The sequence below is a fragment of the Mesitornis unicolor genome, unplaced genomic scaffold, assembly GCF_000695765.1.
Source record: "Mesitornis unicolor isolate BGI_N332 unplaced genomic scaffold, ASM69576v1 scaffold38407, whole genome shotgun sequence".
Taxonomy (NCBI): domain Eukaryota; kingdom Metazoa; phylum Chordata; class Aves; order Mesitornithiformes; family Mesitornithidae; genus Mesitornis; species Mesitornis unicolor.
Genome location: NW_010195022.1, coordinates 1 through 15204, shown reverse-complemented (window position 1 = coordinate 15204; position 15204 = coordinate 1). Strand labels below are relative to the sequence as shown.

Here is a 15204-nt window from a genome sequence, read left to right as displayed (position 1 = left end):
CATGGGCACATCAGCTGTATTCCTGCTCATCTACCTTCCAAGATATAGTCTCCCTCAAATAATTAGACTGATCTTATTAGCAGGCTCCTAATCCTCACTTACTCTCTCCTTTACCCAATAGCTGTCCCTAATTTATTAGCTGTATTTTAGCACACTGCAAGTTTACCAGCTATTATTCCTCATTCAGTGATATACTGCCCCACCAAAAATCTAGTGATTAGGGAAGTACAGGACAGCTCAGTCTTCAGGTACAGTGCCCTACTACTTTCTGTAGTCCTGCCTGGTGACTCCTAACACTAGTAGAATGAGTTAAGAGACATGATCTAAAATTTATCAGGCTGTAGCATGCATTAATTTATCTTCCTTCACTAAGAAGTGCCACCATAGGGCTGCACACTATAGCAAGTTAGCAGGGGCACTGTCACCTCACAGAATTTAGAGCAACATCTTTAGATGGACATCCTGAGACCACCTACTCCAAGTCCCTGCTCAAGCAGCCAGCTACAGCCACTTGCCCAGCACCTCATCAGATAGGTTTTGAACCTGCACAGACTCTACCACCTGTGTTGGGCCATCTTCACAGTAAAAAACAGTGTCTCCTGTTCAGACAGAACATCTTTATTTGTGCCCCTTTCCCTCATGTCCTGCCAGAGTCTGGCTCGATCTTCACTCCCTCTCATCAGTTTTTTTATACCTGTACCAACTTTGCCAGGATCTCCCCCTAAGCCTATATATAAACAGAACAGCAGCCTTCAGGCATGAGATCTCTCACCTCATCCCTCAGTTTAGAATAAAACAGTACCAAAAGGTGTTTTACTGCAGTGTTGTGCCATACAAATTTTTGTTCTTGCTGTGTTACAGTATAGAATATAAGAACTTCCATCATATTTAATGACAAGATGAAGGATTGTAACTTAGCAAGCTACCAGAAGCTGATTTGAAATTTCAGAGTATTCTGACATACACTTCCAGAAATCTGCGCAAGAGTGACCTAAGGACTACCTGTCCCACAGCAGCAAAAGCACCTCAACCAAGAGGTTCTAGTGATCAATGCCATTAGCTTCCACCACACTTCTTTACTACTTCAAAAGACATTCTTCCATTAGCAGAAAGTACTGAAAAGTATAACTTACTGCAAAATGGAAGTAAAAGTATGATGTAAACAGGGCTACAAGATTTCAATATTGATCTAGAAACTGGGCATTTCATTTAGATAACAGCAACATGGACACTTACACTAAACAAAACCAACAGCTTTTGATTACTGTAACCAAGCACTCTGAACAGAGAGCAGCTAAAATGACAGTAAATAAAGGTGACCTTCTCATCACACACTCTTGACCTATTGATGTTATGAAAGACAATCCTCTTGTCCAAGGCACGCTTTCATAACAGAAAGGACACTCTCCTTTTTACCTTGGTCAGATGCTTCCAAACGCATGTTGAGCTGTAGCAGAAGACTGTGGGTCAAAGCATGATTCCCAGCATATTGAAAGTCAAGGCACCAGATTGGCAAATACAACTTGTCAGATCCTTCTTTGCATTACTTATCCTAAGAGATACTCCCAATAAGTCAGAAACTCAAGTGTTTGCTCTGATGGTTGTCAAATTCTCCTCATCCAGTGTCAGTTTAAGCACTTACTGCTTGTCCCCAAGGCTCCTAGGCCACAGGATGAAGACTAAACAGAAGTGTTTGTTCAGTCAGTCATTGAATGCAAACCCTAACTGCTACAGTTTTTAGACTGCGTGAGCTTCCTGAATCAGATTGCCAGTGCCACAAGCAACAACTCTAAGGAATTCTGATGCTGGCAATTTACACTTTTGACAAGCCTCCTTTGGAAAACTGATAGAGGTGCTTATAGTCCTTGGGGAACAGGGATTTGAGATCAGTGACCATAAACATCTGATCAAGTGAGATCAGCTATCCTAATTTTGCATTTCCACTGTAATTATAAATAACTCAGATTATGAAAACAGTTTTAAAACATCAGGTAACTGCTCCGCTGGAATCAGTGAGGGTAACCAGATGCAGGGGCCAGTGCTTTGTTTAAAGGTAACCAAAGTGTCCAAATAAGATAACCATACAGCATATGCAAGATCAGTCAGTTCTTGCCAGGAGAGTAGAGAGGCAAGGAGCACAAATTGCCTCTGGCATTCTTTTTGAGGTCTTGGATTTGTCCTTGGTCAAAACCACATTTTTTGTCTGCTTTAAAAAAAATAAAATGTAAACCTTGACAGAAAACTAGTGCTAGAAGCACAATCATGTTCTTTAACAGCTCAGTAAGAATGTTTTCCTTCTGTACTTTGAGCTGACTGCATCCTGAATGGCAGCAGACTCAGATATGGCAGTTTCAGAAAAGTCCAGGTGTGAGACTAAGTTATCCCAATGTAGCAGCTGATAGGGAATAAACTCCAAAATAATTAAAAGAAAGCAAACAGGTTTAGTTGTCCGAACAAGGAATTTTAATTTTAGGTCAACTATTGAACTAGGTCAACATCCAGTTCACAATGTCTACAGATAGTGGGCATAGCCAGTCACTACGTAAGTTTATTGAAGCACCAAGCTCCACACAAGACTGTAAATACATTTTAAACTACTAGTAAGAAAGCTTCTTCAAGTCAACAATACTATTAAGGGCCAGAGTTTAAGGACTAAGTTTTCACCTTCCAAGCTATTTTAAGACAGCCAATCCATTGCATAAGCAAACCAAACTGCTACATACTGAAACACAGAGCAGCAACTGTATTGAACAATTCTTGTAAATAATTCAAGGATACATTGAAACAGTATGGGTAAATTGTAATTTTTTATTGGAAAACAAATATACAACTTGGAATGGATTTGAGGCAAATCGTGCCATAAGCAGATTTTTTTCAAAATAAGTGGCTAAACAAAGTTTAAAAAGCATAGTAACAAGAGGAGAAAAATGTTTTCTGGTACAGGACCAGCAGTACAAAAAAAACTTGTGTACGAGTACCTGGATAAATCACCCGTTTTGCATTAGTGCAACTTAAGTTTCATATTGTTGACTGTCAATCGTCCACAACGTTAAGACTCCACATTTCAACAACATGTTACAGGTATGGCCACAAACAAGTTACTGTGAAGTAAGCTAGGAGAATGATTTTTACAGTGCATTAGCCACATGTATATATACTATTCACATGGTTTTATCCTGCAGTTAGCTGCAAGACTCCTTACTTCCATCACAGAAAGCGGAATAAACTCCTTTATGTACTGGAGAACTAGAGCCAGCATGTCACTTGAACTAAGGAATTGCTAATGCATGGTAAACCCTAGCTGACTTTGTGTAACTTGTTACACTAGTCATACCTAAGTCTTCTAAAGAAAGCTACTTTTTTTTTAAAAACAGACAAACCAGATGTTCCCTTAGTTAACCAACTCCATCTAACTTTAGATGTGCAGAAGGGCTTAAATATCCAGAGTAAGCCACATGCAACATTTGTTACTTAGATCAATTTTCCAAAAATCAGAACAATGACAGTAAGATAAAGGAGAAAAACATGGAGGAATGGCCTTCTAATTACTATACATGCATATTCTTTTGACAGTAAGGGAAAAACCTTTTACAGATAAGTTACAAACAGAGAAAAGGCAAATAAACAATTTTGTACAAGAAATTTAACACATTCTGTACAACGTCTTCACTTCGCTGTCATCATTTGTACAAACTCTGTAAGAGGAAAGAGGTGCATAAGAGTTATTCAGAGTAAAATCAGCATTGCAAGATCTGAGAAGCAACCTGCCTTACAAGTCAAAACTGTATTTTCAGTTACATTCAAAAAAAGCATCTTCTACAGTCCCCTTTTCCACCAACCACACCTAAAAACTTCCTACTTTTAATAGCAAAAGGTCTCTACTTTTATCAAAAAAAGCTGATGCCTCACTAAACTGAGGAACACCCTTACTTCCAAAACAAAAAAATTACAGGTCCTCACAGCCACTTACTTACAGATAGGGACAGGGCATGTAAGTGTGACTAAGATCAGTGGAAACTGTGCTGAAGTGACAATCAGTTACGTAGGTGTACAAGCAAGCAAGACATTGTGTTAGTTTTAATTTTTTTTCAAAATTACTCTTTTGCCTGACCAGCTTTAAGCCACTGAACTATTGCTTATTCACAGCACACTGGAAGTTAAGATACCACAATAGGATTCTTCACCTATCTTGCTAAAACCATAGCTTCAGGTACAATGACAAAAACAAACTGGGAACCTTAAGAGTTAACTTTGCTTGCTCAAGTTTCAAAAGAGCAACTGGAAACAAGAGGGATGCCTACCCTCTAGTACCAGCCTCTAAACATGAGCACATTCATAAGCACAGATATGGAGCACCAGTCTTATTCATAAAAAAGGCTTTTCACTCACAGATGAGGGCCCATCTTGAGACTGTAACAGGAAGCCACACCCACCTCAAACAGTAAGGGGATTATTTGAAAATACTCTAGCTGCTTTCTACAAGATGTTCAGAAATTTAAAATGAAAACAAGCTTAGTGCTTCTGAGCTGCAAGCAACTGTCTAACTCTTCCTGCTTGCACGACTTCATTAAAGTTTCAATGCCAGAAAGGAAATAAAAATAAGCTACTGCTACAGCCAATTTGTATGAAAGTATTTAAGAGGTCTTTGAAAGGTCTTGAAATGTCTGTTTTATATGCTTCCCCTTTAATTAGGAATTTTAAAAGTATTAATAAAAAATGAGTCACTTGGTACAGTCAAATCAACATCCACTGGTGAAATGAACAGTATGAACAGTATGTGAACACCTGTGCTAGCTTCCTTATTCTAATGGTCATTAGACATCAGATTTAGAAAGTCACTTCTTGCACAGTTGAATAGTTCTTTTTGCCTTCAGCACAGAAGTAGCAATAACCTACTCAAACCTATTTAAAGGTCCACCATGTACACACATTAGCTTAAAGGAACACTGTTGAGAAGATCTAATCTAAACACTGCCCTATTTAAACTTGGTGTGGCAATCAGCATCTACACAATCACCAGTGTGAAAAGTGCTATACAAAAAGAATCTGTTAGTAACACCATACCTTCATAGTTTACTTGACCATCACCATCAATGTCTGCTTCCCTAATCATTTCATCAACTTCTTCATCTGTTAGCTTCTCTCCAAGATTTGTCATCACATGACGGAGTTCTGCAGCACTAATGTAACCATTCCCATCCTGGAGGGGAAAGAAGGAAGACTGGAATAGATGTATTTAAGGCCTAGCAACTCAGCTGTAACTTAGGAACATTACAGAACAAGTTGAACATGAAGTCAGCATAGCTTTAACTACTGGCACTTGCACAAGGCAAAGGAGAGCTGTAAGCATACCTTCGGTATTGTCCAGGATCTTATTACTGGTGTATATAAAGCTCCGGACTTTTTCCTCCCCACACCCCAAAATACTTAACATCTTATATTTTCTGTTTAAAAGTGTACCTTGCTTAAGGAATTGAGTAGCTTTAGAGTCATTTAGCAATTTACTTAAAGACTAAGTGAAAGATTTAAGATTACTAATTTAATTATTTAAGCAGCTTCCCTGCGAGCCTTATACAAGTATTTTAGTACCATAGTAAATGGTAGTTTAATAGCACCACCCACTACTATCACGATGACTCACTTGACTTTCAGGTATGTTACCACAGTAGACTGAACTTTATAAGGGTGACCAGTTGACCTAGAGGTTCTAGATGACAGGTCGGCAGATAGCCCTCAGTTCAGCAAGGAATCTCATGAAAAGTCAGACTGACTTCTAGTAACAGAAAGAAACACTTGTTAAGATAAACATTTTAGTACCTTGTCAAACACACGGAACGCTTCTCTAATTTCTTCTTCACTATCTGTATCTTTCATTTTTCTTGCCATCATTGTCAGAAACTCTGGAAAGTCAATTGTGCCATTGCCTGCAAGAAAGTTACTTTGTTAGAAAACTATGCTTCAGGCACCTTACTAAATTACTTATTAGTAAAATCTTACCATCAGCATCTACTTCATTGATCATATCCTGTAGCTCTGCTTCTGTGGGGTTTTGACCAAGCGATCTCATCACTGTCCCCAACTCCTTTGTAGTTATAGTACCATCACCATCCTTGTCAAATAGTGAAAAAGCTTCTTTGAACTCTGTACAACAAAAAAATAGTTAATCCCTTCAGCTTTGAAATGTTAAGTTTAATTAATCATACAATAATAAGAGCAATGGATTCTGTAAGTTACAAAACTCAATTTCATTCTCTTAATAAAATTTCAGTATAGAGATCAGTCTGCTGTAACTATAATGCAAATATGGAAGCTCTAGCAGCTGGTAAACAACCCAGTCTACCAATCAACCATACTATGACTTTAGGATGGAAGGTCATCCATTTCAGAAATACTTAGCCATTTGGTACTATCCATCTTGAAAAAGGAGCCCTAACACAGGCCTGAAAGGAATAGCTATCTGCAACTAGAATGATCCACATCCTTGGTAGGAACTGCTTATCTCATGAGAAAATACGTAATTACTATAAGAAAGCTGAAAAATAGTACTCAAAATATGAATGCTACAGCTTAGTAGCACTTCTATTACCAATAGAAGAGACAAGTCAATGGAAAAAGGTACAGTCAGACCAAGCTAAAAATAGTTTCTCATTATAACTCATTTCCACTGGACACACAATCTGAAGAGTAACAAAGCTGCAGTATGTAGCACCAGAGGTCTTAGCATTTGGCCATACCTAGCTACAGCTCACTCCCACTGGACTTCAGTCTATGCATATGCACAACTCCAGTCAAGTTGTTCGAGAAGGAAATTCAGGAGTCCTAATTTATAAAAATCTGCTTTGAAAATTGCTTCAGCGCTACTCTATCCTGAAACAGCCTTCATGAGACATAGTCAAAAACAGTCGAAAGACTACTTAACTGTGTTTCAATGCTACCTCCTAACCCCCTACAATGGCTGTAGAACAGCCAGCAATATTAACACAAGCATAACATGTTTAATTGTCCAGTTCAAAAATTGACTTGGTTTTAATCCATGCCATCTGTTTGTCTTTGGCCACAGACCTTAAACTAACCCACTGGACTGTAGTGGCTCATACACAAATTACAGTTAAACATGAAAAACTAATCTATTCGCTTGTATAATTCAGATTCTTTCACAGCATTCAAGGCACCCAAGATCATGCCTTTGAAGAACTAGTTAGCTCAGGAGGTACTTCTGCATCAGAAACACTTCCAAGAATTAATTTTTCAACATTTCCAAGCAGCCAGCTTTCCAGATGGTAGGTTTCCCAGACTAGAATTAGTCACAGTAAAAGTTGTATTTTCACATGAACAGCATAAAGTCTTACTTCATCCATTTCATACTCCGAAACACTTGAGGTGAATACAAGCTGGCAAGTGTTAAAAATGCAGCTACAAAACCAGGCTTTTTATAGTTCATGAATGCAGCTATAATACCAGAGCCACAGTTGAGTCCCATCCAGGAAAAAAACACTCTTCTACATCTAACAGTTTGAAGTGTTCCAAAAGCCAACTCCCACTGTTTAGCACATAAGAATCAGAGCAAGGCTACCACAGGACCAGATGAAACCATTTCAGGCCAGTGTTTATAATCACAAAGTAGAAACAGGCCTATCCAAACAGTCAGCTATAACCTGTACCTACAGTAACCTAAAAACAGTCTTTGGGGCTAGTCTCAGTTAGCTTGGAGGCAACTAAGAGGCTTATTAGGAGTAAAGTTTTACACTAGGGAAGAAAAGGCTTTTCAGAGCCTATCATAGTTCAGAGCCTATCATAGAAAGACCCCAAAAAGGGAACATTGAGTCCTCATCAAGAGTCTGGTATTAAAGTGTTGTTCAAAACATTTAGCTGTTAACTACTTCATCCTTAGCTTGAAGGTCAAGTATCCCTAATCCAAATATGAAGTAGACTTCACAGTACTGCAATGACCCTGCTTCAAAAATGTAATACTTAAATGTTACGCAAAATTCAAAGACTTGCTTTGTATAACATGGGCCATTCAGTGGTATATTCTGAACACTTGAAAGGAACCACTCAAAGGACAATTCTTTACCTTTTTCTTTTACTCAAAGATGCTGTAGGCTAAGAAACAACCAGCTATGAATCATAACCATAAAGAAAGTAAAGCAAGTCAAACATCAGCAGCATATACCTGTTTGAAATGCTGAAAGTTAGAAACAAGATTAAAATACCTCTTTAGCCACTTCTAGGAACCACCTCCAGCAATTAGAACAAAAGTATAGCAACCTATGTAGATACAGTTTAAACTAGAACAAGAACAACTTAGCACAGCTTCAGAGTATTTGCAGCAATGGCCAGTGAAGGCAGCAATGAAATACTTCAGTGAGCACCTCAATTCTGGCTTCCTGCAATGTAAGATCGTAACACACACTTCCCATACTTAAACACCTTATGACTCCATTTAGCATGTAAATCAAATCCTCCCTCTATTCAACACTACCCCATACCAAACTGCAAATGAAAACTCTCCTGTATCCTACAGAAGGTTAACTTGTCAGAAACCTGAGGACAGTGCTGGCAGAACCACTTATCTTCAGCATTTCCTTCCTTCTGACAAGCACACTGCACCAAGAGAAAAGACTACTTCCCAGCCCCATGAAAGAAAGACTAGTCCAGCTGAACATGAACGAACACCCTAGCTCAAAGTGTTCTATTAACAATAGCTTCTGAGGCATCTCTGCACAACATCACCTTTCCAGATGAACTGGCAGTTTTCAGTGACCTAATATGTTCAGTGAACCAGAGCCACCATTTTCTCTCTCTCTCTCACACAGTTTAGCCAGCTATGTCCGGCGCTCTTATAGGAGAACATAAATTGTTCTCTTTGCAGCTACCAGGAGCTAAACACTTAAACATGACTATTTCTACTATGAAATAAATTCTGAACTCTTTCGGTCAGCTCCTCAGAGAACCACAGCACACTAAATGAACAAGGCATAACCAACACCATACCTAGGCTTACTTATTCAGAGAGCCCATTTAGACCTTTGAGGTCTTGTGTAAGGAAGAATCTGCTCACTACAGCAGATGCTTTAGGACAAAAGCATCTTTAGATTTTTTTCCCTGACCACCCACATTAAGTGGTCCTTACCTATTTTCCTTCTTTAATGCAAGTCTTAACTAAAGGGATAGCCCCATTCGACTTCGTAAGATCAATTTTACTGAATAAAGTTGCAACTAGCATTCATATTCTGAACTTGCTCAACTTTCAGAATCAGTCTTTCACCCCTACCTATGACAAGAAGCTTCAGTCCTATATGACCAATGAGATCCATAGGAAATAATATATGGAGCCTGCATTCTGGTACTTCACAGCAGAAGTGGAAGATTAATTTTAGGCCCATGAGAACTGGCTGCTTTAACTACTCTGGTCTTCTGCTTAAGAAAGACAATATTGTCTTTACCTTGTAGTATCATTTTCTTAAGCCCACCTTCAAATCAAAAGCTAAATATCTTCAGATAAGCTGAAATGGAATGGTAGAGGGTTCAAATCTTTAAAACTACACAGCCTCTGTAAAACAGGTACGCTGTACCTGTAACAGTTTCCCCAGGCAAGACAGTGGCCTTCAACAGCAAAACTAAGCTGACTGCTTAGTCGGCTGCAACCCTTCCTAAACAGTACTAGGAGTAGTTCACCAGCAGATCAACAGCACACTTGTCTTCACAGAGGTTTATGGTTTAGTTCCAAACACATCTGCTTCATTAAATACCACAGCTGAACTGAAAGTGGCAGGCCATTTACATTGGCTACTAAGTTATGCTTTTATTCCTTCCACATTGATGAAAATCTCATATTCCAGTATGACAAGCTTTATACTTGTGGCTCCAAGAACTATTCTATCATTACTGAATAGCTAACATTTGCACTAATCCTGAGGTAGTGTTAATAAGGTTCCTGTTTATATTTCATAATCAGCTACATCAATAAAGCTTCTACAGTTAAGATCTAGAACAATGAATCATTATTCAAAAGACAGCAGTGACAACTGATAAAGCCTGTTCCAACTAAACTGATCACAAACCCCTTAAGATATGTAGGCCACTTCCAGAAAAAACAAAGTCTCAAGTTGAACTATATTTGACTTGTGCTTACTCTTAAGACAGTACCATGGTAATAAGTAAAAAAGACTAAGGACTTTCCACAAAACCCTAATTAGTCTCTGAGTTAAAGCAAGCTTCTGAAGTCTAAAAGCTACAGAAGATGTTCTTACACTTCAAATTTGGCAGTTACGGTAAAAACAAACAAGCTCATTATGACACTTCTGTTTAATACTGTGTCTTCAAGAGCTATACCATAGTTAAATAGCAACACCTCTTAGAAGCTGTTATTTGTATGCTTGACCTGGTACTATTAGATTAGTAGAACCCTAACACCCTCTAAAATGATTTCATGTGACTGTTATGCACACTGAGACTTTCTAGTATTAACACTGTACACTTGTCAGATCAAAAACCCTAAAATTTTTAGATGTCCATGACAAGGCTGAATTCCACATTACAAGCTTTAAGTCACATCAATTACTGAAGACAAAAATCAAAGAGCAGTGACAGATACCAGTTTGTGCAGTCTGCATCAGCAGAACACAACCATAAGTTTTAATGACCAGAAGTTGTCAGTGCACAGAAACCACTGTTCGGGGTCCAATACCAAGATGTAAGAGATACATATTTAAGGATTTCCGAGCAAGCATCAGACCATCAGAACAATGCACAGAACACCTGGGTTCGAGTATACAATGCAGTCCCAAATATGGAATATCCAGAGTTGTCATCCTGAAGCCAGTCTCTGCTGTCAAGAAGAGCCACTCAAATATCTCCACTGACAGGAGACCACGGAGTAAATTATTTTTGCCTCTTGTCAGAAAAGCACTCCAGATTTCATGTCTCCACCAAAGATTTGCCCCCGACTAGCTTTCAGTTTGCATTGCGGCAATTCTCTAATCACAAGAGAAAAAACAGTGTCCCAAGTCTACAAGCTAGTAAAGCTGTGAGGATTGTCTAACTACTCTAAAGGACAAAAAAACCCTTCACATTCATTGTATCCATGGTGCTTTTACAGTAGATAAGCCTTAAAACTTAGGTGACAAATTAAAGCATTCCACAACACTACTTTAGTATCTAAGAAAGCTAAATATACTGTGTAACACAGACTGTCACTGGATTAAGAGATGTGCCAGGTCAAGCAGGAGCAGCAACACAGTGTGTAAAAACCTCACCTGCAATCTGCTCTTCTGTCAGTTGATCAGCCTGCAATAAAAAGAGAATATCATTATAGCTGTAGCAAAAGTTCAAGGTAAAATAAGACACAGACTTGTAGAAGCCTCTGAATAAGGGAGCTGCTGTTCAGGACTTATTTGTAGCATTCTGAAATAGTTCTAACTAACAGTTCAAAAGTCATTGGGATTGCTTGCTAAGTAAGAACTGGCAGCCTGTCCTCATTTCCTGACCCTGCAATATCTGGTACACTCAAATAATGGATTACCATGTGTATCAATTACCCAGGCGACACCAGCAAACTCAAGGCACACAGGTCCTTCCAGACCTATTTTTAAAACTCATTAACACAGCAATCTACTCGTAGCAATACTTTGATAAACTAGCCTCAGCTTTAACACTGAACACTTAGAGATTGAAGTCCTGCAGCAGTAAACCCCAAATCCCAAGTTTAAGGCACACTGGTCTCTTCTGCTAAGTTACAATGCTGGAATTAAAAAACCAACCAAACAAAAACCACTTCTCCAGAATTAAACCACCCTTTGATTAACATGAACCTGTATGTCCAAGACCTGGCTGTAAAAAAACGGAGTCCATATAATCAGTACCAGCACCTTCAGCCCAAACTGGTAACTTCAATGCATTTGTCCTATGGCTGTCCAGACTTTTTTCAGACCATTGTCTAGACTCAAGCAGCATAAGGTAGAGGGCCACTACAAAGATGTTCAGCAGTGTAAGACGTAATTTTTAGTTGGGTTAGCACCAGTTTTTATATCTCATTTTGCTTATCACTGAATCAACACGATTTGAAAGAAGGAGCAAGAAAAACAACTCAGTCTTTGAGGCCAAACTCAAACCACACTTCACTATTGAAAGAACACAAAAGATGTTTGAGGACTGTAGAAATACTTTCCCTAGGTTTTCAAGTCAGCTGATTCTTCAAACAAATTCTCAATGGCATCAGTTCAGTGGCAGTAACAAGGCTATGGTCTTCAAGAAAGCTGACTGAGCTCTTTTCCCCACAGAACTCCACCAAAGGGTCAACCCCCCCAACAAAATACAGAAAAAAGATACACTTACTAAGTCCTCCAACACCATTTTTACAGTTTTGATCATATTGTGACCATTTTAACAACCTTTTTAATAACCAGTGCAATACTTGCAGTTTGAAACATTTTCAGTCATTAGCTCCACCCACAAAAGTTTATCTACACATTAGCCGACTGACAATGAAATACTTAGAAAATGGTGTGTGTGCACATGTATACACACACATATACCTGTCCATTTTTACCTTACTAATTTCAATTTGAATTACATTTCTATATGTAATACAAGCTTAGAAGTTACAAGTTTCTGGTTATTCTTCCTGTAATAGAAGTGAAGTTAGCTGCTCGAGCAATCACAGAAGAGCCAAACTGCTTACAAAAAAAAATATGCATACAACGCAGCAACAGATCAGGATAAAGGCCAAGTGATTTCTCAGACTGTCTGTGGCTCACCTACTCCAAGAATCAAGACCACACTACTGATCAACTTCTAAGAGAGGAGTCAACAGATATTTGCAGCTATCAACTCCACTTGTTCCAATTCCAGCAGCTGTGGGAAGTATTCCCATGCAGGTTCAATTTTTTGTTTTTTTAAAAAAATGAGATAATCTAGGGTTGCAGCAACACAGCTGAGAACATCACCAATTTAACACTAGGCTTTGAGATGGAAAGATTCAGCTAGTCACTTAACAGAAGCTTAACAGATTTTTGCTTGTCTGGAGTGTATCATTAACACAGACAGACCCATACCTTTGCATGCTATTTACATTTTTATTGCTCGAGAATAGAATGATGTGCACCACATTTCTGTAGGATATTTTTATCCACAGAAAGCTGTAGGTCAGATTTTAGTAGCAAGAACTTAGTTTATTTAGGTCAATACTTAGGGGTTACCAAGTCGAGTCACATACTGTTTTATATAAACAGTTTTATATAAAGACATGACATTAAGCATCATTTAAGCTTTTAAGTGTCCCTGAATATTTCTTCTCCATCTCCTCCAGCAACTTAAAACATCCTATAGCCACTAACCATAAATTTGGATAAGCTTTCTCAGTACCTGTAAAAGGCACCGTGTTTGAGAAGGGCACAAAGCTTATTAGAAGCCACAGGTACAACGGCAGTTGAAAGATAAGCTAGGAGGTGGGGCAAGGTTGAACAAACACCATCTGTACTCGGCAGTGCTAGGCTCTGCAGAGGCTGCTGCGCAACAGCAGCAAGAGGCGGAGCCAGCAACCCTGCCAGTCGCTCCCTCTCATGCCACTCGGGTGGCAGGCGATCAGCCCGGATCCATGCCTGCAGCTACAGGCCACTGTGGTCTTCCTGAAGGGGCCCTTCGGGAGCTCTTTGTCCTGAATTTAAGCTAGATACTCATGCACGCCTTCAATATCGCAGCTCAACTTCTGAAACAGTTAAATTACAGCTGTAGCATGCCTATGCTGAAGTTTTGATATGCTCCTTACAATGGCTTAGAACCACCTGAAAACCTCGTTCGATGAGGCCAGGGAACCCGTCGCAGCTTTGACACGGCCTTCTCCGCTTCACATTGCGGCACTTTCGTTTTCACTGCAATGGCTCCCATCCCCCCGCCCCCAGATTATGCTGAGGGCCTGACAAAGAGCCTAAGCCTCCTAGGAAAGCAAGGGAGCTGCTCTGTGTGCAGCAGCTTCAGTGGCACAAGCAGCCTCTAGAGGTAGTGTTTCATTACAGCCGTAGCTGCTATGCAGCAAGCAGTTTGGAAGATCCTCAACAGAGCTGACTACCACCACCTGATACCGAGCTATCAGCAAATCACGCAACAGATGACAATGTTCCCTCCAAAAAAAAAATTGAAAAAATGGCAGTTTGGTATACTTCATAGGTGTTACATCTGAATGGCCAGTTCTGTTCTGGCAAGATTAATTGAAGAACAAGAATCAAAGACTAGCATATAATGGCTAAAATTACGCTTGTGGTAGATTAGTTTATTTTGGGAGCAACGTATTCTGCTTTATCTAGCGTATACAGTACTGGACAACATATATTCACAGGTTTAGCCAGTCTGGTCTGTCAGGATGAACTGTAACCACATTCAAAGTGTCACTGTGCCTCTTGGACACACCCATTTTTATAAAGACCTTGCTTGAAGATACTCCATTTTTGGTTCTGTACAGATGATGACTAAAAGCAGTATGAATCTTTTGCTGCTAGATTAACTGCTTTTTTCTGTTACAGACGATTTGCCATACAGGTTCACAATCCAAGCAAAATAATAAATTCAGGCTTCTGTTCACCTAATTTCTTTTCCCAGAGAGACCAGTTCAAAAAAACCTTGATTTTAAGTACCCATCATTCACATGAGACATGGCAAGTTGATAACGACCTGATCACTTAGAAGCATGTAATGAATGAAAAGGCAATTCCACTATACTGCATCTTCTCTTAATGCAGAGACAGTACTAAGCACTCACTGGTGCTGCTTTTGCAACAAGATTATTTCTTTTTGTACGTGCTTCAGTATCCACTTGTTTATTAAAAAAGCTAAATGCATATCCTTTAAACCGAATTTTAAACAATTCTCCAATTCTACAAAAATGTGTTCTATTTCGACAGCCGATTACAATCATAAACAAACGTACCGCTACGAAAAATAAATTGTGCTTGATCAAGAAAATGCAGGACTGTCCACCGCAATGACCAAATCGAGAAGCCAAAACTGTTTAAAAAAAACCAATCCCTTTTTCAACCGACAGCCAGGTGTTATCATGAAATCAGCAGGGGAGAGAGCGGCTCCAACGTGAGCCGACAACAGGTCTAGCAAGGAGGGAGATGGTGCAGTAAGGCAGCCTGCCCCTCATCATCATGCTGCTCAGAAGCTGCAGGGCTCCGCATTGCATTATTACCAGGCGCAACACACCTC

At 39.3% G+C, this 15204-nt stretch overlaps 1 protein-coding gene across 1 annotated transcript; it reads right to left on the bottom strand.

Moving 5' to 3' along the window:
• Nucleotides 1-2440: 2440 nt before the first annotated feature.
• LOC104535609 (calmodulin-A) lies at nucleotides 2441-13887 on the bottom strand. The gene is made up of 6 exons (XM_010187987.1): nucleotides 13769-13887; nucleotides 11259-11317; nucleotides 5998-6141; nucleotides 5818-5924; nucleotides 5065-5200; nucleotides 2441-3695 (listed from the first exon to the last, which is right to left on the bottom strand). The coding sequence occupies exons 1-6, from the start codon at nucleotides 13885-13887 to the stop codon at nucleotides 3667-3669; spliced, it is 594 nt and encodes a 197-aa protein (XP_010186289.1). The 3' UTR covers nucleotides 2441-3666.
• Between the last annotated feature and the right edge of the window lie 1317 nt (nucleotides 13888-15204).

What these genes read in the sequence shown, in the direction of transcription:
- LOC104535609 (XM_010187987.1), bottom strand. Translation starts at nt 13,887, where the DNA reads ATGGGAGCCATTGCAGTGAAAACGAAAGTGCCGCAATGTGAAGCGGAG. An exon ending in GACAGAAGAGCAGATTGCAG is followed by an intron (nt 6,142 to 11,258) that starts GTGAGGTTTTTA and finishes TTTGTTGTACAG; the next exon opens with AGTTCAAAGAAGCTTTTTCA. An exon ending in CAATGAAGTAGATGCTGATG is followed by an intron (nt 5,925 to 5,997) that starts GTAAGATTTTAC and finishes ACTTTCTTGCAG; the next exon opens with GCAATGGCACAATTGACTTT.